This window comes from Aethalodelphis obliquidens, unplaced genomic scaffold, assembly GCF_003676395.1.
Source record: "Aethalodelphis obliquidens isolate GAN/ISIS:26980383/991018 unplaced genomic scaffold, ASM367639v1 scaffold25, whole genome shotgun sequence".
Taxonomy (NCBI): Eukaryota; Metazoa; Chordata; class Mammalia; order Artiodactyla; family Delphinidae; genus Aethalodelphis; species Aethalodelphis obliquidens.
In genome coordinates this window covers 21,171,197-21,195,687 of record NW_020837969.1, presented here as the reverse complement: position 1 = coordinate 21,195,687, position 24,491 = coordinate 21,171,197, and the positions used below count along the sequence as shown (strand labels likewise).

The 24,491-nt window shown below is 40.1% G+C and overlaps 1 protein-coding gene across 2 annotated transcripts in view; it reads right to left on the bottom strand.

The window, feature by feature from the left end:
- Window positions 1-1,452: 1,452 nt before the first annotated feature.
- Window positions 1,453-24,491, bottom strand: part of LONRF1 (LON peptidase N-terminal domain and ring finger 1) — a 45,711-nt gene continuing 22,672 nt past the window's right edge. Inside the window, exons 8-12 of one of the 2 annotated variants that reach the window (XM_027122732.1) lie at window positions 22,872-22,993; window positions 20,302-20,460; window positions 20,027-20,189; window positions 13,876-14,028; window positions 1,453-2,820 (exon numbers count right to left, since the gene is read on the bottom strand). In XM_027122732.1, the coding sequence (XP_026978533.1) occupies window positions 2,662-2,820; window positions 13,876-14,028; window positions 20,027-20,189; window positions 20,302-20,460; window positions 22,872-22,993 (756 nt within the window). In that variant the 3' untranslated portion in view covers window positions 1,453-2,661. Of the gene's footprint in view, window positions 2,821-13,875; window positions 14,081-20,026; window positions 20,190-20,301; window positions 20,461-22,871; window positions 22,994-24,491 lie in introns of those variants that run through there. The other variant, XM_027122733.1, reaches the window with a different exon arrangement.

The window sequence follows — 24,491 nt, the reverse complement described above, 5'->3', positions numbered from 1 at the left end:
TATTTCATCAACCCTGTTCAGTGGTCACCCTGTGTCTTGGAGATTGAATCTGTCTAAACTGCTGGACACTGATCTTGATACTCAGGAGAGGGTTTATGTATTTAATTCAAATATCCCCCATACATGCTATAAGCAAAGCACAAGGAAAGTGCTACGGATTCAGGGTTTTAGCTGAGTGAAGGCATTCAAGTTGATCTTGAGAAACAGGAAGAACTGGACATGTAGAGACAGGTGTATAAGAAAAGAAGATCAACCACCAGCCACCTTGGCTTGAAATATGGAATTCACGACAGAACTTAGTCACTTCAAGTGTTAAGGGAAAAAAAAAGTCAGATTCTTCCCCCTCCTTCTTTTTCTGATAATCTGGATGGAAAGTGCAGTAGGAAAAAGATTTCCAGAGATTAAAAAGAAAAAAAATCTATAGACAGAATAACTATCAGAGATCATTTACCACAAAACTAGGGTCAAATGATAAAACCCATGAATTTCCATTAGTGTGTGTGTGTATATATAGAGAGACCATTTAATGCTGCTTTGTGCGTGTGTATGTGTGGACACACGCAAGTACATACCACAGATGTCGATTCAGCACCAGGTAACTCCTGCTGCCGTCTGATACATATTTTGAGAACTATACAGAACTGTATAGGTAAACTCTTCATTTATACCACCCAGACACTATTTAAGCTATTTAACAGGCACTTGATAGTTTTTTATTACAAGAAAGTTCAATCTAACACTGCAGAAACTATTGATAAGGTACTTTTGGGGAATGGCCCATTCTTTGTAGAACTATTCACGATTCATGACTAGCATAATTGTGAGGGCAAATGGTGGCTCTCTATCTAGGCAGTGATTTCTGCCTTTTTAATTAAAACATTCAATATTAAATCCTAGCTGGGAAATCAGGGACTGAAAGAATCGAGGCTGTTTAGCCAAGAGGTGTCCCCAATGGGGGTAACTAAGAGCCTTATCTTTATCCTAAAAGGGACATGGATTTTTCAGAGGTTGAAAAATGTGCCTTAGAGCAGGGGTCCCAAAGTTTTGGGCCCCAGGGACCAGTTTCGTGGATGACACTTTTTCCACGGACTGGGGTGGGGTGGGGGGTAGTTCAGGCGGTAACGCGAGTGATGGGGAGCGGCAGATGCAGCTTTGCTCGCCTGCAGCTCACCTCCTGCTGTGCGGCCCAGTCCCTAACAGGCCACGGACTGGTACCAGTCCGGGGGTTGGGGGACCCCTGCTTTAGAGGATGGTTCTAGGCCTAAACTTTCCTTAAGACACTTCATTGTTTGGTCAAAAGATGACCAAAAAAAAAAAAAAGTATTTTGAAAGCTATAGCTTACATCTCACAGCACAAAACAGTAGGCAAAACTCATCTGTTCTCTACTCTGTGTAGCTTGATTCCTCCGCTGATCTTTTTTTGACATTAACCTAACCATTAAGGAAAAAAAGTATTATGAATTTAGCTTTTATTCAAAATTAAATAAGCAAAAGCAAAATTTTTAAGAAACTTTTACAAATTACTTACATAAAAGAAAGTTAAGAGGGACAGTCACAAGTCTGCAACAAATAATTACAAAAGTATCTAGGGCAGCATGAATACAGACCATGTCACAGCATGGTGATCTAACTGTGATATGAATAAGGCATAACTAACATTTGCACCAAGACGAGAATTAAAAAAAAAAACCAACATACTTTAAAAGCTTAGTTCTACATTAAGCTTCTTCTCTTCCCTTAGATCCTTAATGGGTTTATACTATGTAATTTTTTTAAACAAACATATGTCAAACTATAAATTACATAGATGGGCAGTTAATGTGAAAAGCCCCCCTAAAATGTACAAACTAACTGGTACTGAACTGAGTTCTCCATTTACCTTTATGTACAGTTAAGTGTAAACCATATTTTCACAGTTTTAAGTGTTTTATGAATAGATGCACAGTACCAAGTCAGGTTTGCAATTGTTCCTGAAAACTGGCTCTAGGTTCTGCATCCGATGCCTGTTGGCTATTGGGATGCAAGTATTTACATAAATAAGAAACTGTGTCCTAGTCAATGGTCAAGACAGTTCAGCAAGAGCGGTATTTCCGACAAAAAGTGATACTCAATACCATAGCTTACGTACTTGTGCAAATTAAGCATCAGGACAGAGAAATCTGAGGCAAATTCAATTTGCAAAAACTTGTATCGCTACTGTTGTAAACTTGGGCAATAAATGACCCTCGGCAAGTTCTGCTCTCTATGGCTTTTTTTTTTTTCTTTTAAAATTTTAAAGCCAGAGAAAATGCACCCATACTACCCACACGGGCGCGCATGTGCGCGCACGCACACACACACACACGCACGCACGCACGCACCCACACACAGAGTTCTCATTTCATTTAGAGTATGGTACATAGTGCAACTTCATCACAATGTAGAGGTTTAACACACATTTAGTGTGTGTTTTTCTGTGCAAGTTCTTAGTGGTCTAAATCCTAGTTGAAGGTATCTGTTTGCAGAACCACATGATTCAGGAGGTTGAAGGAAAAAGAAAAAAAAAAAAGAACAGTTTCATTACATTTCTCAAACCAGCACTGGATGTGCAAAGGCAGCGGACAATCTGGCCATCACCACAGCCAGATTAGGGTAATTTTAGAGGAAGATCCAAGCAGTTGGTTACTTAGATTGGTCTCTAGAAAAATAAGTCAGTATATGCTGTATCTTTGTCAACCGTTCTTTCAAAGACTTCATTGACAAAACGGACAGCTGATAGCGGGGGTCGACGGGAAGGACGGCAAGAAGCCACCAACACCAGGCGGGTCCATTAGGGATTGCCTAAAAAGAATCCACATTATATAGTGTTAATAAAACAAATATTTATGTAATTACAGCAGTAAAAAACCACCACCAAGCTAATCTGTATTGAGCACTTTATGGTGTCAGATTCTTTTTCTAACTTAAAAAAATTTTAATTGAAGTATAGTTGACTTACAATACTGTTGGTTTCAGGCGTGCAACAATGATTTAGTATTTTTATAGATTATCCTCCATATAAAGTTATTATAAAATGTTGACTATATTCCCTGTGCTGCACTTTACATCCTTGTAACTTACCTATTTTATACCTAGTAGTTTGTACCTCTTAATCCCCTTTACCCCTCCTCCTCCTTCACTTCCCTCTGGTAACTACCATTTGTTTTCTGTATCTGTGAGTCTGTTTTGGTTTTGTTATGTTTGTTCATTTGTTTTATTTTTTTATACTCCACATAGAAGTGAAAACATACAGTATTTGTCTTTCTGACTTATTTCACTTAGTATGATAATCTCCAGGTCCATCCATGTTGTCAAAAATGGCAAAATTTCATTCTTTTTTACGGCTGAGTAACATTCCATTGTCGATACACACACACATCTTTATTCATTCTTCTGTTGATGGGCTTAGGTTGTTTCCGTATCTTGGCAATTGCAAATAATGCTGCTGTGAACACTGGGTGCATGTATCTTTTCAAATTAGTGTTTTCATTTTCCTTGGATATATACTCAGGAGTAGCATTGCTGGATCTCATGGTAGTACAATTTTTAATTTTTTTGAGGAACCTCCATACTGTTTTCCACAGTGGCTGCACCAATTTACATTCCCACCAACAGTGCATGAGTGTTTCCTTTTCTCTCCACATCCTCACTAATACTTGTCTTCCTGACAGTATCCATTCTGAGAGGTATGAGGTGATATCACAACATCACTAATCATCAGGGAAAGCAAATCAAAACCACAGTGAGCTATCATCTCACACCTGTCAGAATGGCTGTCTCAAATCCTTTATCAATCATGTAAGGAGGGCACTATTATGCCCATATAAAATGGGGAAACTGAAGCTTCATTAAATATAATGCAAATTGTTCAAGATATCTCAGCTCCTACGTGGCAGAGCCAAGGTTCAAATAATCCAGACCTGCCTCATAGCCAGCACTCTTTCCTCTTCACTGACCTAAACAGGTATCTCAATCTCAGGCTACTGGCTTCTGGGGCTGGACAGTTCTGTGTTATGGGGACTGTCCTGTGCATTGTAGCATGTTTAGCACATCTCTGACCTCTGTCTACTAGCTGCCAGCAGCACCTCCCCCAGTTCTGATGGTCAAAATCGTCTCCAGATATTGCCAAATGTCCCACAGGGGCAAAACTGTCCCAAGTTGAGAACTGCTTTCTTAAAATATATATTTAAAACACTAAGGGACCTCCCTGGTGGTCCAGTGGTTAAGGTTCTGCGCTTCCAATGCAGGGGGCATGGGTTCGATCCCTGGTCGGGTAACTAAGATCCCACATGCCACACTGCATGGCCAAAAAAAAATAAATAAAATATTAAGACAAGTTAAGTGATATTTTTAAATGTCTTCAAAGAATTGTGGAATCCTAGGAAGGATATAAGAAAAGTCTCAGCTTCCAGTTTCATTTGAGAAATAAACATATCTCCAGCAAAGAACTTCATCTGATGTTGCAAGGGCTGACTACTGGCTATGGAATGAATTAGGAATTTATATACAAGAATGTTTAAGCCACCTTTACTACACACTGAATTGCTTTTTACTGAACCTAAAACATGAAGTTTCAGAATGACAAAAGGAGCTGTGACATGAGTTGATATCAACAAGCTCCTCCTAGAATCAAACTGGACTTATCTGTGTCCTGCCTGTTGTCAACTCGGCATCACTGCCACCTTCCGTAGAGACATCAGAAACTACATTTCCCAGGATCCCCTCCCCCCATGTGAGGGGGTGGTTCCAGGTTAAACATGACCAATGAGAGGCACTCTTTCAAGATTTGGAAGTTGGGAGAGGAAGCCATTGTTCTCTGGAGGCTGTTGCCAAGTGTGGGCAGATGTGAGATTTGCAGAAGCTTTCCAGAGCATTCGTGAAAACCACCTGCTCCACTACTGCAAACTGAGATACTGGTGGGGACTGCCCTGGGATTCCTAAGGATGACAGCAGCTTCCCCTCAAGTCCTGAGCCCGTGCTCCACTGTGTCAGGAAGAGAGTCCCTGAGCTCCGCTGACGATGGCCTGATCTGATCCTCCCTCCTCCAGCTCTCCCAATGGGGGTGTCAACTTTAATTCCGACAATAAACCCTTCACTCCTGGGATATATAGAGTGGCTGCTTTTGTTTTCCTGACTGAATCCTGACTCATACAGTATGACTAACTGAAAGCAGTGGAAGAGGACTGCATAATAAAAGTGAGGGTGGTGGAGGTGATTGGAAAGTAATGTTGAAATTTTCTACAAGTTGGTTTGTTAACATTTAAAATGTACTTATTCAAGTCTGTGCTCATCAAAAGCTGTTTCTATCAAGTTCAATCAGATTCAGGTAGCCAGGGTAAAACAAACACGTGGCAACTGATATATGCTGGACACAGAATGAGAACTCAGTTTGGAGATGATGTGATGTTGAAATTTCAAGTTCAGCTGAAGGATTCAATTGAGATTCAGACAGATGTAGGCCGACCTTTGAAAACTGGAATGAGAGACAGTGTCCATCACAGGGGCCCTCTGTCCATCTGATATTCATTTACAGCCATTCCTTTATGTCATCTATTCCCATCTAACCACAAACACTGTATCCAACTCAATTCAACAATGCTTATGCCTAATGCTTTGGTGGGTCTTTTTCCAGATTTTCCAGGATAGGAACTCTTCTTTATGCCTCTTGCAGTGCTCTGCTTGACCAGAAAGCACCTGCTGTATGCTAATTAGATTAAACTTAAATGTAAACCCTAAATTCCAGATCAAGACCATAAGAACGATAGTTTCATGAGGAGTGAAATATAAAACATGAAGAGATAAAAATGAATTAAAGTGGCAGGGTGAAAAGCTGGGGATAACAGAAAAGGTGACAAGATTTTTTAAAAGTATAGAAAATGATACATCTCTCAACTCTCAAAGAATAACAGCAAAGCCAAAGAGGCTCCAAGACGTAGCTGTCTTATAGGCACAATTTACTAGATGGTACCATGTCCCCTTTTTTTAATTGAAGTATAGTTGATTTACAATGTTGTGTTGTGTTAATTTCTGCTGTAAAGCAAAGTGACTCAATTATACACATATATACATTCTTTTTTTATATTCTTCTCCATTATGGTTTATCCCAAGAGATTGGATATAGTTCCCTGTGCTATACGGTAGGACCTTGTTGTTTATCAATTCTAAATGTAATAGTTTGCATCTACCAACCCCAAACTCCCAGTCCATCCCTCTCCCTCCCCACCTCCCCCTTGGCAACAATGAGTCTGTTCTCTGCTAGTCCATTTCTGTTTTGTAGATAGGTTCAGGTTCATGATAGGTTCATTTGTGCCATATTTTAGATTCCACATATAAGTGATATCATACAGTATTTATCTTTCTCTTTCTGATTTACTTCATTTAGTATGATAATCTCTAGTTGCATTCATGTTGCTGCAAATAGCATTATTTTGTCCTGGCTGAGTAGTATTTCATTGTATATATATATGTACACACATTTTTTATCCATTCTTCTATCGATGGACATTTAGGTTGTTTCCATGTCTTGTGACGTGTGCTATTGTGAATAGTGCTGCTATGAACACAGGGGTGCATGTATCTTTTTGAATTATAGTTTTGTCTGGATATGTGCCCAGGAGTGGGATTGCTGGATCATATGGCAACTCTACTTTTAGCTTTTTGAGGAACCTCCGTACTGTTTTCCATAGTGGCCACACCAACTTACATTCTCACCTTCAGTGTAGGAGAGTTCCCTTTTCTCCACACCCTCTCTAGCATTTGTTATCTGGGGGCTTTTATTTTTATTTTTTTTTAACATCTTTATTGGGGTACAATTGCTTTACAATGGTGTGTTAGTTTCTGCTTTATAACAAAGTGAATCAGTTATACATATACATATGTTCCCATATCTCTTCCCTCTTGCGTCTCCCTCCCTTTTTTTTAAAAAAAAAAAAAAACATTATTTATTTGGCTGCATGGGGTCTTAGTTGCGGCATGTGGGACCTTCACTGCGGCATGTGGGATCTTTCATTGTGGTGCGTGGGCTTCTCTCTAGTTATGGCGTGCGGGTTCAGGACTTGTGGTGCACGGGCTCAGCAGTTGCAGCACACAGGCTCTCTAGTTGTGGGGCGTGGGCTCTAGAGCACATGGGCTTAGTTGCCCCGTGGCATGTGGGATTTTAGTTCCCCTACAAGGGATCGAACCTGTGTGTCCCCTGCATTGGAAAGCAGATTCTTAACCACTGGCAGAGCAGAGCCCTGTGGCCTTTATAATAGTGGCCATTCTGACCTGTGTGAGGTAGTACCCCGTTGTAGTTTTGATTTGCATTTTCCTGTTAGCTATGTTGAACATCTTTTCATGTGCCTATTAGTCATCTGTATTTCTTCTTTGGAGAAATGTTTATTTAGGTCTTCTGCCCATTTTTTGATTGGGTTGTTTTTTTGTTATTGAGTTGTATGAGCTGCTTACATATTTTGGAAGTTAGCCTGTGTCAGTCACATCATTTGCAAATATTTTCTCTAATTCTGTAGTTTGTCTTTTCGTTTTGTTTATGGTTTCCTTTGCTGTGCAAAAGCTTGTAAGTTTGATTAGGTCCTGTTTATTTTTGCTTTTGTTTCTATTGCCTTGAGAGGCTGACCTAAGAAAACACTGGTACAAATTGTGTTAGGGAATGTTTTGCCTATGCTCTTTTAGGAGTTTTATGGTGTTGTCTTAAGTCTTTAAGCCATTTTCAGTTTATTTTTGTGCACACTGTGAGGGTGTGTTCTGACTTCACTGATTTACACACAGCTGTACAACTTTCCCAGCATCCCTTGCTGAAGAGACTATCTTTTTCCCATTTTATATTCTTGCCTCCTTTATTGAAGATGAATTGACTGTAGGTGTATGGGTTTATTTCTTTATTCTGTTCCATTGATCTGTATGTCTGTTTCTGTACCAATACCACACTGTTTTGATGACTGTAGCTTTGTAGTATTGTCTAAAGTCTGGGAGAGTTATGCCTCCTGCTTTGTTTTTTTTCCTCAGGATTGCTCTGGCAATTCTGAGTCTTTTATGGTTCTATATAAATTTTTGGATTATTCTAGTTCTGTGAAAAATTTCATGGGTGATTTGATAGGGATCACATTAAATCTGTAGATTGCTTTAGGTAATATTGCCATTTTAACAATATTAATCCTTCCAATCCAAGAGTATGGGATATCTTTCCATTTCTTTGAATTCTCTTTAGTCCTTTATTTTTTGGTGCAATTTTAAAAGGTATTGATTTTTACATTCCCTTTCTGATATTTCATTGTTAGTGTAAAGAAATGTAACCGAGTTCTGCATGTTAATCGTGTATCCTGCTACTTTGCTGAATTCATTTATTTGATCTAGTAACTTTTGTGTGGAGTCTTTAGGGTTTTTTATATATAGTATCATGTCATCTGCATAGAGTGACTATTTTACCTCTTCCTTTCCAATTTGGATACCTTTTATTTCTTGTCTGATTGCTGTGGCTAGGACTTCCAATACTATGTTGAATAGAAGAGGTGAGAGCAGGCATCCTTGTCTTGTTCCAGATTTTAGCAGGAAGGCTTTCAGCTTTTCACCATTTAGTATTATACTGGCTGTGGGTTTGTCATAAATAGCTTTTATTATATGGAGATATGTTCCCTCTATACCCACTTTGGTAAGAGTTTTTATCATGAATGGATGGTGAATATTGTCAAATGCTTTTCTGCATCTATTGAGATGATCATGTGGTTTTTGTCTTTTCTTGATGTGGTGTATCACATTGATTTGCATATGTTGAACCATCCTTGTGAACTTGGGATGACTCCCCCTTGGTTGTGGTGTATGATCTTTTTTATGTGTTGCTGGATTCAGTTTGCTTTTTTTTTTTTTTTTTTTTTTTTTTTTTGCGGTATGCGTGCCTCTCACTGTTGTGGCCTCTCCCGTTGTGGAGCACAGGCTCCGGACACGCAGGCTCAGCGGCCATGGCTCACGGGCCCAGCCGCTCCGCGGCATGTGGGATCTTCCCAGACCGGGGAACGAACCCGTGTCCCCTGCATCGGCAGGCAGACTCTCAACCACTGTGCCACCAGGGAAGCCCAGTTTGCTAATATTTTGTTGAGAATTTTTGCATCTATATTCATCAAAGATATAGGCCTGTAATTTTTTTTTTGGTTGTGTCTTTATCTGGTTTGGTATCAGGGTGACAGTGGCTTCACAGAATGTCCTTGGGAGTATTCCCCCCTCCTCAGTCTTTGGAAGAGTTTGAGAATTGGTATAAGTTCTTCTTTGGATGTTTGGTAGAATTCACCTGTGAAGCCATCTGGCCCTGGACTTTTCTTTGTAGGGAGTTTCTTTGTCTGTTTGTTTGGTTTTTTTAAATTACAGATTCTATTTCACTTCTGGTGATCAGTCTGTTCAAATTATCTATTTCTTCTTGATTCAGTTTTGGTGAGTTGTATGTAGAAACTTGTCCATTTCATCTAGGTTGTCAAATTTGTCAAAGTTGTTGGCATATTGGTTGAGATTTCTTTTTCATTTCTTATCTTATTTGGGTTCTCTTTTCTTGGTGAGCCTGGCCAGAGGTTTGAAAATCTTGTTTATCCTTTCAAAGAACCAGCTATTGGTTTTATTTTTTTTCTATATTTTTTAACCTCTATTTTATTTCCTCCCTGATCTTTATTATTTCCTTCCTTCTGCTGGCTTTAGGTTTTGTTCTCCTAATTCTTTTAGGTGATAGGTTGTTCATTTGAGATTTTTCTTGTTTTTTGAGGAAGGCCTGTATTGCTGTTAACTTTGTTCTAAGAACTGCTTTTGCTGCATCCCATAGATTTTGTATGGCTGTGTTTTCATTGTCTCAAGGTATTTTTAAATTTAATTTTTGATTTCCTTGTTGACCCATTGGTTTTTTTAGTAGCATGTTGTTTAGCAGTCTCCATGTAATTGTTTCTCATTTCTTTTCCTGTGGTTGATTTCTAGTTTCATGCTGTTGTGGTCAGAGAAAATGCTTGAAATAATTTCTATACTCTTAAATTTTTTAAGGTTAGTTTTGTGCTCTAGTATGTGCACTTGAAAAGAATGTGTATTCCGGGTTTTTTTGGATATAACGTCCTGAAAATATCAATTAAGTCTCACTGTTGTATCATTTAGGATCTCTGTGCCTTATTGATTTTGTCTAGAAGATGTGTCCATGTATTGTGAGTGGGGTGTTAAAAGTCTCCTACTATTATTGTATTCCTATCAATTTCTCCCTTTATCTGTAGTATTTGCTTTATGTATTTAGGTGCACATATGCTGACGAGCGCATAATCCTTTTCTTATATTGATCCTTTTATCATTATATAGTGTCCTTCTTTGCCTTTTTTTATGGTCTTCGTTTCAAAGTCTATTTTGTCTGATACGAGTATTGCAACTGCTGCTTTCTTGTCATTTCCATTTGTATGAAATACCTTTTTTTCCATCCCCTCACTTTCAGTCTATGTGTGTCCTTTGCCCTAAGGTGGCTCTCTTGTAGGCAGCATATTATAGACTCTTGTTTTTTAATCTAATCTGAAACTCTGTCTTTTGATCGGAACATTCAGTCTATTGACATTTAAGGTAATTACTGATACATGTGTATTTATTGCCATTTTAAACCTTGCTTTCCAGTTGATTCTTTGATCCTTTTTTTTCTTTTTGTGGTTTGATGATTTCATTTTATGCTTGTGTTCTCTTTTTGGGTTTTGTGAATCTATTGTATGCTTTTGATATGTGGTTGCCCTGTTTTTCAAGTATGTTAACCCCTTCCTATATGTGCTTGCTTTAGACTGATAGTCATGTAGGCTCAAACACATTCTTAAAGAATCTACATTTTCTTACTTTCCTTCTCTACATTTTATGGGTTTTTTTTTTTTCCGCGGTATGCGGGCCTCTCACTGTTGTGGCCTCTCCCGTTGTGGAGCACAGGCTCCGGACGCACAGGCTCAGCGGCCATGGCTCATGGGCCCAGCTGCTCCGCGGCATGTGGGATCTTCCCGGACCGGGGCACGAACCTGTGTCCCCTGCATCGACAGGTGGACTCTCAACCACTGCGCCACCAGGGAAGCCCCATTTTATGGTTTTGATGTCCTTTTTTACATCTTAACGTTTATCCTTTTGCTATTCCTTGTGTCTATTGTTGCTTTCACTAATAGGGTTTTTAAATTTTCTTTTTGATGTGTATACTGGCTAGTTTATTTACTTTCCAATTGTGATTTCCTCCTTCCTATATCTTCTTGCTGCTTTTTTATTTAGAGAAGACATTTCAATATTTTTTTAAGATAAGTTTAGTATTGCTGTATTCTTTTAGTTTTTGCTTGTCTGAGAAATTCTTTCTCTCTCCTTCTATCCTAACTGATAATCTTGCTGGGTAGAGTACCCTAGGTTGCAGGTTTTCCCCTTTCAGGACTCTGAATATATCCTGACGCTCACTTCTGGCCTGCAGTGTTTCTGTAGAGCAATCAGCTGATAGCATTATGGGAGTTGCCTTGTAATTAACCCTGTTTTTCTCTTGCTGCCTTCAGAAGCCTCTCTTTAACTTATGCCATTTTAATTATAATATGTCTTGGTGTGGGTCTGTTTGGGTTCCTCTTGTTTGGGACCCCCTCTGTGCTTCCTGTAGCTAGACATGTTTCCTTCTTTAGGTTTGGGAAGTTTTCAGACATAATTTCTTCAAATACATTTTCCATCCCTTTTTCTCTTTCTTCCCCCTCTGGAATCCCTACTATGCATAGATTGGCCAGCTTTATATTATCCCACAGGTCTCTTACATTGCTTTCTTGTTTTTTTCATTTGGCTTCCTGTCTGCTGTTTTGATTGGGTAATTTCCATTATTCTATATTGCAGATCACTTATTCTTTCCTCATTATTCATTCTGCTATCATTGCCTTTAGCTCAGCTTTCATCTCTGCAAATGAATTTTTTAATTTTTCTTGGCTCTTCCTTCTAGTTTCTTTTAACAGTAATCTGCATTTCTGTTGATAGCCTTTCTTAATTCCTTCAGTATTTTCATTACCTCCCTTTTTGAACTCGGTATCTATTATTAGACTGAAGAGGTCTGTTTCATTGCTCTTGGTCTTTTAACTGGGAGTGGTCTCTGTGTCTTCACTTTACTTGTCTCTTACTGTGTCAGTTTAGGAGAAGCAATTATGTACTGTGGTCTTGGCGGGCTGTTATATGCGGGAGCATCCCTACGTAGCTTGCATCAGTTTAGGAGAAACAAACAATTACGTACTGTGGTCTTGGCAGGCTGTTACACGCGGGAGCGTCCCTACGTAGCTTGCGTCAGTTTAGGAGGAGCAATTACGTACTGTGGTCTTGGCGGGCTGTTACACGCGGGAGCGTCCCTACGTAGTTTGCGTCAGTTTAGGAGGAGCAATTACGTACTGTGGTATTGGCGGGCTGTTACACGCGGGAGCGTCCCTACGTAGCTTGCGTGGGTTTAACAGTTTTTTGGCGTGAGGGCTGTTCTTGGTTTGGATGCCTGTTGCCCCTTTCCTCGGCGTGTGCTGGCCGTTGTCCCCTGGATTGGGGTGTGCGGTGCGTGGCTTCTGTACGCTGCCAGGGAGGAGGGGGCAGCAGTTGGCACGTGGTTGTGGGACCCTCAGCAGTGGTCTGCACCTGCCTCTGGAGTCCGAGATGGCAGCTGCAGCTTGCACCCGCCCCTGGAGCTCAGGCAGGCAGTGCCCCGTTGCCTGAGAGTGCGTGCTCGTAGACGGAAGCTCCTACGGCAGTCCCGACCCTCTCCTTGCACACCCCGAACAATGGCACCTTGCCTCTCTGGCAGTCCCAGGTTTCTTCCTGTATTCCCTCGGTCGTGGGGCCCTACACCCTAGCCCCCTCAGGCTGTCTCCACACAGCCAACCACAGCCCTCTCCCCAGCGTCTGACCTCTGAAGCCTGAGCCTCGCCCCCTCCTGCCCCAGCGGACAAGTGTCTCAGGTTGGTGAGTGCTTGGTGGCACCGACCATCTGTGCAGGTCTCTCTCTGCTTTGCCCTCTGCAAACTGGTTGTTGTGCTCTTCTCCGTGTCTCTGAAGCTCTCCCTCTGTCCCAGCTGATCTCCCCACCAGTGAGGGGACTTCCCAGTGTCCGGAAACCTTTCCTCTTTCAAAGTTCCCTCCCGGGGGCGCAGGTCCCATCCCAATTCCTTTCTCTTTTTTTCTTTTCTCCTACCCAGTTTTGTGTAGATTTTTTGTGTAGATTTTCTTGCCCTTTTGGAAGTCTGAGGTCTTCTGCCAGCATCCAGTAGATGTTCTGTGATAATCGTTCCACATGTAGATGTAACTGTGATGTATTTGTGGGAGAAGGTGAGCTCCACGTCCTACTCCTCTGCCATCTTGATCCTATCTCCCATGTCCCATTTTTAATTCCTTATCCCTCCTTCTGGAAAATCCTCAGCTGGGGGCTTTCTCCTCCTGCACTTGCTCCTATATGCATCTCAGCTGACACTGTTTCCATCCTCTTCCTATATAAGATGCAGTGGATACCCCTGTGCTAGAGAATATGGTCACAAATCTAAAGACAGGACAAAGGAGATGTGCAAAACTAAAGATGAAGAAACTTAAAAAATCTACCAATTTCGGGACTTCCCTGGTGGTGCAGTGGTTAAGAATCTGCCTGCCAATGCAGGGGACACAGGTTCAAGCCCTGGTCCAGGAAGATCCCACAGGCTGCAGAGCAACTAAGCCCGTGCACCACAACCAAGAGTAGCCCCTGCTCCCGGCAACTAGAGAAAGCCCGCCTACAGCAACAGAGACCCAACTCAGCCAAAAATAAATAAATAAATAAATTTATAACAACAAAAAAAAATCTACCAACTTGGGTTTACACAAAAAGTGAGACTTTTGGAAACAATATCAAAGCCCTCATACCTGGAGGTTTTCCTCCCTCCCGGGCATTGATCCAAAGTGCTGAAGAATTTGGCTTCGAAATCTGTCTCTTAAATTCTGAAACCAGCTGCAGGCTTGGGAGTAGACCAAATCGTGAAGCTGTCGGAGGTTCTCTATCTCCTCTTCATTCTCAACCTAGAAATACAACAGTCAGTAAGGTGTCTGTGTCTAATCTTCCCATCCATCCCTACAGAAATGGAAAAAAAAAACCATAAAAAAATAGGGAATACCTATTTCAGTGCTGGATCAGAGTATTATTCTTATGCAGTAAACACCATACATTTGTGCCTCACAGAGTGCCAATGGGCCAGACTAAGAAAGACAGCAAGCCTTGACCTCCCAGCATAGCTGACCTAGCCTTGCTGAGTTAGCAGTGCAAACTGCAGAACCCAACTAACAGCCCCTAACTGGGAGGGGTAAGATGGAGAGTTAGTTCTCAGATAAAGGTCTACAGGGACTGGGAATTCATCTTTATGGATCAACAGCCTTTGAAAGCAGTAGAACAAAAAAACCAGGAATACAGTTGCTACAATGAAAGGGAAGATTGGGGGAGATTTAAGGTGCCACAGCAAAAGCAGTAATAGGACAGAGGGAAAGCATAATTATACCTTTAACCAGGGAACTGGGTCAAAACAAAAACTGCAACAGATAACTTAGCATATAAAGCCAGAATTTCAAAAGAGAGACAATACATTATACACTCATTATACAATGATGAACTGCTGCTGCTGTAAAGGCCCAAGGCCGTGGCTACCTCCATCCCCTGTGTATGCCCTCTGGACTACTGGCTCATCAAACTGCAAATATAAAATTAAATGCATCAGCCTTCCAGCCTAAGATCCAGAAGAGTAGTCTCATAAAACACAGGTGGGAAGATGGAACATTAACTCATCCATCTCATATTGATTAACACTCATATCCCACTCACTCCATGCCAGAGAGCACTATATTTCACATACATTAACGCACTGAACAAATACCAGGCCTGAGTCAGCCTTTCCTACTTCAAGAGTGACTCAATAAAAAACAACAATGGGACTCTGAAAATATCCTGATGTATAAAAGGTAAGACTTATATATAGCACAGAGGCTTCCCCGGTGGTGCAGTGGTTGAGAGTCTGCCTGCCAGTGTGGGGGACATGGGTTTGAGCCCTGCTCCGGGAGGATCCCACATGCTGCAGAGCAACTAGGCCCATGCACCACAACTACTGAGTCCGCGTGCTGCAACTAATGAAGCCTGTGTGCCTGTGCTCTGCAGCAAGAGGAGCCACCGCAATGAGAAGCCTGTACACCACGCCCCTGCTCGCCGCAACTAGACAAAGCCCGTGCGCAGCAACAAAGACCTAACGCAGCCAAAAATAAAATAAAAAGACTATAGCACACAAGAGACAAAAGAACATACTTCTTATTTTTGAAGGATTTGAAATGAAAAAGAAAACCAAAGTTGTTCACAACAATGTGAACGTGCTTAATGCCACTGAACTGCATATGTAAAAATGGTTAAAATGGTAAATTTTATGTCATGTATATTTTACCACATGAAAAATTTTAAAAGAAAGGTAGAAGAGCCATATGATTCAAGCATTCTGGTCTTGGAATTGGCTATCCAAGGTTCAGTCCTCTGCTAACACACATTGGTCTTGATATGAGCAATAAACTTGTGGGGCTGGGATCAAGATGGTGAAGTAGTAGGATGTGAAGCTCACCTTCTCCCTCAAATACATCAAAAATCTACATATGGAATGAGTACACGTGGAATGATTCTCCCAGAATATCTACTGAACACTGGCAGAAGACCTCAGACTGCTGAAAGGGCAAGAAGATCACCATGTAACAAGGTAGGAAAAAAAGAAGACAGAAAAAAAAAAAATGAGAAAGGAATCAGGACAGGACCCGTGTCCCTGGGAGGGAGCTGGGAAAGAAGAAAGGTTCCTAGACCCTGGGGAAGCCCCTTCACCGGCAGGGAGATTGACCAGGACAGTAGGGAGCTTCAGAACCTTGGAGAACACAGCAGCTGGTTTGTGGCAGCCAGAGTGGAGAGAGGACAGATGGTCAGTGCTGCCACTGTGGGCTCCCCAGCCTGAGATGTGTGTCAGCCAGGGCTGGGTGCTGGTACTCGGGCTTCAGAGATCAGACCCAGCAAGAGGACTGGGGTTGGCTGTGTGGAAACAGCCTGGGGGTGGTAGCTAGAATCTGGTGCAACCGCAACTGAGAGTGTATGAGGAGGAAACCTGGGCCGCCTTAGAGGGGGTGCTTTGTTTGGGGGGTGCTCAAGGGGAGGGGTGGGACCTGCCATTGTAGCCTTTTTCCTGTGTGTGCGCTCGCAGAGGGCAGGTTACTACCCGCATGTGCTTGAGACTGTCACAAGTTGCCACTGCCTCCCTCCCAGACGCCAGGAGTGGGTGCAAGCCACCTCCTGCCTCCCCTCCCAGGGCCAGGCACCAGTGACTGCATCTGCACAACCCCTATCAAGGGGATAACAGCTGGCACACACTGAGGAAAGAGGTGACAGGCATATGACAACCCTCTCACCAAATATATTAAACCCACACACACTACACAGGGACACCCCACATATAAATAGCCCTCCCAGACCACAGTAGATAATTGTTTCTCCTAAACTCACAAAGTAAGAGAAATATAAGTAAATTAAGAAGCAGAGGAACCACACTCCCAGTTAAAAGACCAAGACAATTCCCCTGAAAGTACAATGAAGTTGACCTCTTCATTCTAACAGACACCGAGTTCAGAAAGGAGGTAATGAAAATATGGAAGGAATTAAGAAAGGCTATTGACAGAAATGCAGATTACTGTAAACTGTAAGAGAGAAACAAAGAAAAATTAGAAAACTCATTTGCAGAGACAAAAGCTGAGCTAAAAGGCAATGAATAGCAGAATGAATAATGAAGAAAAAGTAAGTGATTTGCAAGATAGAATAATGGAAATTATCCAATCAGAAAAGCAGACAGGAAGCCAAATGGAAAAAAAAAGAAAGCAATATAAGAGAGCTGTGGGATAATATAAAGACAGTGTGGTACTGGCACTGGAACAGAGTAGAGCCCAGAAATAAACCCACACACCTACAGTCAATTAATCTTCAATAAAGGAAGCAAGAACATACAATGGGAAAAAACAGTCTCTTCAGCAAGGGGTGTTGGGAAAGTTGGACAGCTGCATGTAAATCAGTGAAGTTAGAACACACCCTCACACCATGCACAAAAATAAACTCAAAATGGCTTAAAGACTTAAACATAAGACATGACACCGTAAAACTCCTAGAAGAGAACATAGGCAAAACATTCTCTGACACAAGTTGTACCAATGTTTTCTTACCAAGGCAATAGAAATAAAAGCAAAAATAAACAGATGGGACCTAATTAAACTTGTAAGGTTTTGCACAGCAAAGGAAACCATAAACAAAACAAAAAGACAACCTACAGAATGGGAGAAAATATTTGCAAACAATGTGACCAACACAGGCTTAATTTCCAAAATATATAAGCAGCTCATACAACTCAACAACAAGAAAACAAGTAACCCCACTGAAAAATGGGAGAAGACCTAATTAGACATTTTTCCAAAGAAGAAATACAGATAGCCAAGAGACACGTGAAAAGTTGCTCAGCGTCACTAACTATCAGAGAAATGCAAATCAAAACTACAATGAGGTACCACCTCACACAGGTCAGAATGGCCCGTGTAGACCATTAAAAAGTCTACAACTAACAAATGCTGGGCAGGATGTGGAGAAAGGGAACCCTCCAGTACTGCTGGAGGGAGTGTAAGTTGGTGCAGCCATATGGAAAACAGTATGGAGGTTCCTCAGAAAACTAAAAATAGAATTACCATATGATCCAGCAATCCCACTCCTGGGTATATATCCAGAGAACACCATAATTTGAAAAGATACATGCAACCCCTATGTTCTTAGCAACACTATTCACAGTAGCCAAGACATGGAAACAAATGTCCGTGGACAGAGGAATATGGATAAAGAAGATGTGGTACATATACACAATGGAATAATACTCTGCCATAAAAAAGAATGAAATAACCGCAACTTAGATGCAACTAGAGATTATCATACTAATGTGGAATCTAAAACATGACACAAATGAACCTATCTACAAAACAAACACAATCACAGACATAACAGACTGGTGGTTGGGTTGCCAAGGGGGAAGGGGCTGGGAGAGGGATGGAGTGGGAAGTTGGGGTTAGCAGATGTAAGCTTTTATATATAGCATGGATAAACAACAAGGCCCTACTGTATAGCACAGAGAACTACACTCAATATCCTATGATAAACCATAATGGAAAAGAATATTAAAAAAACAGTGTCTACATATGTATAACTGAATCACTTTGCTGTACAACGGAAGTTAACAACACTGTAAATCAACTATACTTCAATAAAAAAAATTTGATCCAAAAACAAAAACCCCCAACAAATAAACTTGTGACTTGTTAAGAACTATTACCAAAAAAAAGTATCTGCTTTCTACCTTTACAAAATTCAAGGGACTAAACCGTGAACTCTAGTAAACAGGGAATGATAAAAATAAAAGTCTGAGTTAGAAAAAGGAGCTAAGAAGTAGGCAGAAGTTTTAAAGGCAAGCTTTTAAAGTTAAGGAATTTCATTGCAATAACAGAATTTAAAATGTCATCAGAGGTCACAGGAATTAGAATTACTACACCAAGGGAAAAAACAACTTTGATATAAAAAACAAAATTTGAGAAGCTTTTCCAGAATGAACAAGAAATCATTATATAGAAGAAGAAAAATTATTAGACAAGACCACAATGACATAGAGAATTCAATTTTCTAAACATCAAATCCATATTTGATATGCTAATTTACTGTCATATATTTATATATAGTCATAAGTTTAGCCACATACTCAAGGAATTTTATCAGCAAATCCAATATATGAAGATGTAAATTTACATAAAACTAAAATAAGGTTATTAGTTTTACAAAGAACATCACCTTTTAGCAAATGATGCCATTAGCCAAGTATTCCTAAGGCACAGACTATCAGTCAACTCAAAATTCCAACTCATACTCTTGGCTCACTGCACAAAGCAGAGTTTCCCCATAACATCTTTATAATAAGATAGGACAGGTAATAGCAGATTAATCAAGTTTATCAGCAGAGAAGCAATATGATATAATGATAAAACATAGCACTTGGAGCCAGAGAGCTGGTTTTAAATTATTTTTTTACACTACCTACAGGATCTTTGGCAAATTCATACTCCTGAATTCTTTCATCTGCTAGCTATCTCATAGCGTTTTGAAAATTTAATGAGCCACCGTTTGTAGAAATGCCTAATGCCAACACTGAATAAGTGCTGACTGAGATGAAGGGCTCAGACAGATCAATGAACAGTGAGAGTGTAGGATCTATGTTTTTCTAATGCCCTTCCGAAGGAGGTTGCCTTTCATTTGCTATTTACAGTACCACAAATCATTTTTCTGGTACCTAAACGAACTGCAGATGGTAGAGTAGGTACTGGAAGTACCAAAACGGCAGCATTAACCCTATCCAAGAAAATTTTCACAGTAACCCTCCACAGGTAAGATACCACCACCAATTATACGGACAGTGCTTTATCTGTGTTGCCCTAAAGTTAGACACAGCTGGGTGCTGTGTTCAGTTTTAGGGTATCTTAGGCATATCTTAATATAGAACAATTCTTCAAGGATTTTGTGTGTTTACCTTTACGTCAAAGTTCAATCTACTGATGACTACATCAGCTTTGACTACTAATAAATTCAGTTTAAAAGGGTAGGAATTAGCAGGTTTCATAATTTACACGGATTGGAAGTTCAATTGAATCCACTGCTATTGTTAAGCAATTACCATGCAAATACATACATTCTAGGCACTGTGCTGGCTGTCAAGCCAGTAGAAATGAACAGTATATCTAGGTGCTGGTCTCCCAAGTTCTCTTGGAACTCAGGATGGTTAAGAGCAAGATGAAAAGGTAACTTGGAGCTAATCTGTACAAGTATTGTTGAGGGTCTCTGACAGGAAGAACTGGTTAATGTTCCTATCAGCCTTTATGCGTGTACAATGCCTAGGACACAGTATACCAGAGCATGCTGAAAAAGAATAGTTTTTCATACCTTCACATCTTCCAGATATTCAATGTCTGCAGTGCAGTATCCATCTTTCATCCCTCTTTTTAAAACCCTAAACCGCTTTCCTCCAACTGTGTCAACCACAGACCTCCCATCAGGCAAGAAATGGACATTTCTGATTTGTAACATACAACCATAATCTGCAAAACTAAAGGAAAAACTCCAATTAGTATCAAAGGTCAAGCAACAAACATGCAAGTTCTCAGCAATATTCAAAGAAAATTCCAGAATCAATAAAAATATTTACATAAAAAGCATACCCATTTTGTGTATCGCTGACACACATCCCAAACTGTTTAGTTCCAGTCTGTATACTTCTTCGAATCATCAATCTGTATCTTGGCTCAAATACATGAAGAGGGCAAGGCACAGTGGGGTAGGCCATAGTGCAAACAAATATCGGAACATTCTTGGTCAAGCTGAAGAAGAAAAAAGTTTCATTATTATATATCAGGACATACAACAAAAATGAGTGAAGCCTGCAACAGTAATAAATAATAGGCAAATTCACTCTAAAATCAGGTGATTTTTATTCTTGGTAAGAAAAGGAATCAGCATCCTTTTCATTTAAGCTCATATTGATACAATATTAATCCTAAAAATATGTTGGTGATCCTCTTACAAGTAAATTTGAATTTGATATACGAAGTTATCATACAGAGCTAAGTATCTTTATGAATCACAAAGCAATTGATTATAATTACTATTTTATATTAAAATCTGTTTAAAATATTTCTAACATGACAGAGTATACTCTCACTCTTAGATAATAAGAAAACATGAGGTCCCACAAAAAAAGCAAATCGTTCAAAATTTTTAGGCATTAAAATATTTTCATACTAACAAAACCAGGTAATTCAATGAGATAACATTTCTTCCAGATAATTAAAATGACAACACTGTTATTGCCAGACTGGCAAGAAATGTGAAGGATAAAGGCAGGGCACAGCTTTGGCAAGGGTGTGGGAAAACTGGCAGCGTGAACAGCACAGCCATGCTGAAGAAGAATCTGGCCATATGCATCAAATGCTTTCAGAAAGATTCGTATCCTTTGAACCAAAAGGCTCACTTTTTTCCTGCAAGTACTATAAGAATGTTCAACATAGCACTGTGTATAGTAGCCAAAACCTAGAAGCAAAAAGAGAAGGCCAGTAAAATAAATTATGGCGTAACCATAAAATGATACTATGTTTAAATGTTCAGATTAACAAGAAAAGGAAGTTACAGAAATGATAGGATTAAAATGATCCCATCTTTGTTTAAAATGTATTTATATACATTAAGATCAGGAAGGATATATGCCGAAATGCCAATGATGATTACGTTCGGGTTACAGATTATGGCCCCCCCCCCACTAGTATTTTCTAGTCTTTCTTCAAAAAGACCACTAATTACTTAAGTAAAGGCAATATTTAATACACACGTTTAACATACCAGTCCTAGTTCCTCTACTTTTAAAACTGTATATTCTACCACCATTGAGCACTCTTATGAACATAAAAATGGGGGGGGGGAGCCAGTATACCTCTTAATTAGCAAAACTTGTAAGTACCAGGGGATGAGCTACCCCTTAAAAGAATAGCCCTGTTAGTACACAGCAAGATTCCCTGAGGCTTCTCCATCACACTCAGCTTCCCTCACATCACTACTTTCTGTCATCCATGGATTTCACTCTTCTGTGAGGGGTCTGGTCCTCTCACCATGTTTTAGTATTTCAAAAATACATCTGAAGCATTCTTATATCCCAGCTTTCTGCAGTGTTGGTCAAAAAGGCTTATAATCCTCACATCAGAATATTTTCTATCATAAAATCACACAATAAAATATCAGTTCCATGAGGAGACAAATCAATATCAACTTCTACAAACAAAAGATTAGAAACCTTTCTTCTGTTGAAGGCCACTAGCCCAATGAAGACATCTGGTAGACAGATATTGAAAAAGAAAATCTGCAAGCACAATTATTTTTTTCTTAGAAAGTTAGAAATATAAAATGTTTACTCTGTATTTTTTAGAAACAGCATATAAAAATTACAATTTTGCTCTTTAGTGTCCAGTTAAAAGTAAGTGGGAAAAAAAGAGAGTTAAGAAATTAGAAACCCATGAAAGAAACTTGGACACTCAAGAAGAGACTGGTGAAAAGACATGAGGGGAAGAGAAAGGAAAAAGAAATGTAGAAGAAAGAAAGCTATACAGAGCAACAAAACCATGTCCAACCTACCCAGCCCCAATTGGCTTTTATGTGCTCTTACTAGTGGTACCACTGAATCCCAGTTAGTTACCACCAGGTTTTTCACCTTGCTGATACTAAGTCATTTCTGCTAACAGTCAATAGCTTCCTTAACTGAGAATTTAGCCCCTAAGTCACCCCTTCCAATTTCAGTCTCAGGCCTCAAGGTCCCACCCCCTTCAAACCTCTGATTGGCTAACCCTCCTGCCAGTCCAGGCCATCTATCCTCCACCTTCCCCCTGCACCACCATGATTGACGCCTGAGGGATGCAGTTCCCAGCAACCACCTCACCCCTCTCCATTCCCGATTGATTCCAGGGCCTGATGTCACTGGAGGAAACCCCTCCTCCACCTAAAACACTGCTTCAGTGCAGAGAGCTGAGTCAGTCACTCCCAACAGAACATCTAGAAGTTACCAAATGAACTTTTAAAAACTTTTGTCGAGGACAGGGGAAGCTGGCCACTATTTGTTTAAAATATGCCTTTGACTACACTGGGTTGAACTAAAGACAGAACCCAGCTTGCTGTGAGGCTTCTCCTTACTATTTCAAAGGGTAGTAGTTCGTAATTTGATTGTTAATTTTTCTGAGAAGAAACTTACTGTGAGAGTTCAGCAGTTTCTTCATCATATATTTTTTTTCTCTCAGACAGTTCATCAGGCAGATACTTCACTATTAAATCTTCCAACAGCTGTGTGACACAGTACCTCCTATCTGCTAGATACTGAAAAACAATATTATTTTACATTCCAGTGCTTTTCTTCCTACAGTATAAAACAGGCAAAACAGTTTAACTTGATATAGTAAAGCCTTTATTACATATTTATACAGTCAGTTCTGAATTAATTTAATTAGTGAGGGGGACCATTACAATGGATGGTGCTAAACAGGTAAACCTGCCTGAGGCTTAACTCAAGAGCATTGAAGACACATACTTGCAACCTGAACCAAGTTCTGTATATAAGACCCTTGTCTTGCTATGATCATACATCTTTATTAGCAGCAGTCAGCGCTGCCCTGCCATCTCCCACACCAAAGGCCAAGTTCCATCTCACAGTGCATGAGTATCTGAAACTACCATTTGAATTGAGAAACAAAAATAAGATAAGGAATGAAGAAAATGATGCATTTATTTGCCTTATTTAAGAAAAGCAAAACTACTCCTTTTTTGTCCCCCATTTCAGTGGCAGAGCTTCCAGGTAATTTTTCTTTCAGATTTTCCTTCCATTGTCATCCCACTATGACTAATGATCCCCTTATCAAGAGGCTGCTTTTCCTACGTGAGCCACCCTCTGTATAAAATGGTCCATTTGTGCCACTCCCTTAATACTCTGAACACTGCCACCCTCATGCATTTTTGTGTTATTCTCTCTTCCAACTGCCAAAAGCCATCTGACTATCCTTCAGGGTCTGGCTCCAATTCTACCTTTTGCATAAAGTGTTCCTTAGTTATTTTTTTGTCTCCCAAGAGTCCCTTACTTAACCCTTTACCATATAAAAGGCAGTTACCATACCCTGCGCTATATTACATGGACAGGGATACATTATATCTCTGCAACTAAACTAAGAACTGCATAGGGCCAGGGACCAGGTCAGTGTGTGTGCAGGATTTTGGACCAAAAAAAAAAGAAAAGCCCAATACCAATTTATAATAAAAGTAATGAGGAAAAACTCTTGGGAGACAATCACAAGATAAAGAGAAGCCAGCACCTTTTTCTCTGTAGATCCAGCAAAAGTTTTGTCATTATCCGATGCAGTACAGAGTAGGAAATATGAATGGTGGGGAAATGGGTTACAGTAGTGGTCTTTAAGGTTTAGCATGAACCAGGGCTTGTTAAAATGCAGACTGCTGAGCCCCACCCCAGGGTTTCTGAGTTAGTGGCTCTGGGGTAGGGTCTGAGAATCTGTATTTCTAACAAGTTCCCAGGGGATAGTTTATTATAAAATTAATCAGATGACAGATACTATAAAAGCAGTTTCATTACCGTTTTCTATTAAATTAAGATGTTTTAAAATTTAAGACTCATGTATTAAATTTGGGAAATACAGCCTCTCTTACAGTACTGGTAAGAATCTATTTTTGTACATTACTCGGGACCTAGGCAATTTGGCAATTGGTTTTAATAAGAGTCTTATAAATATACGGCCTTTGATCCAGTAATTCTCCTCCCAAGAATTTACCCTAAGGAAAGAGTCAAAGACACAAACCACAGTGTCAAAAG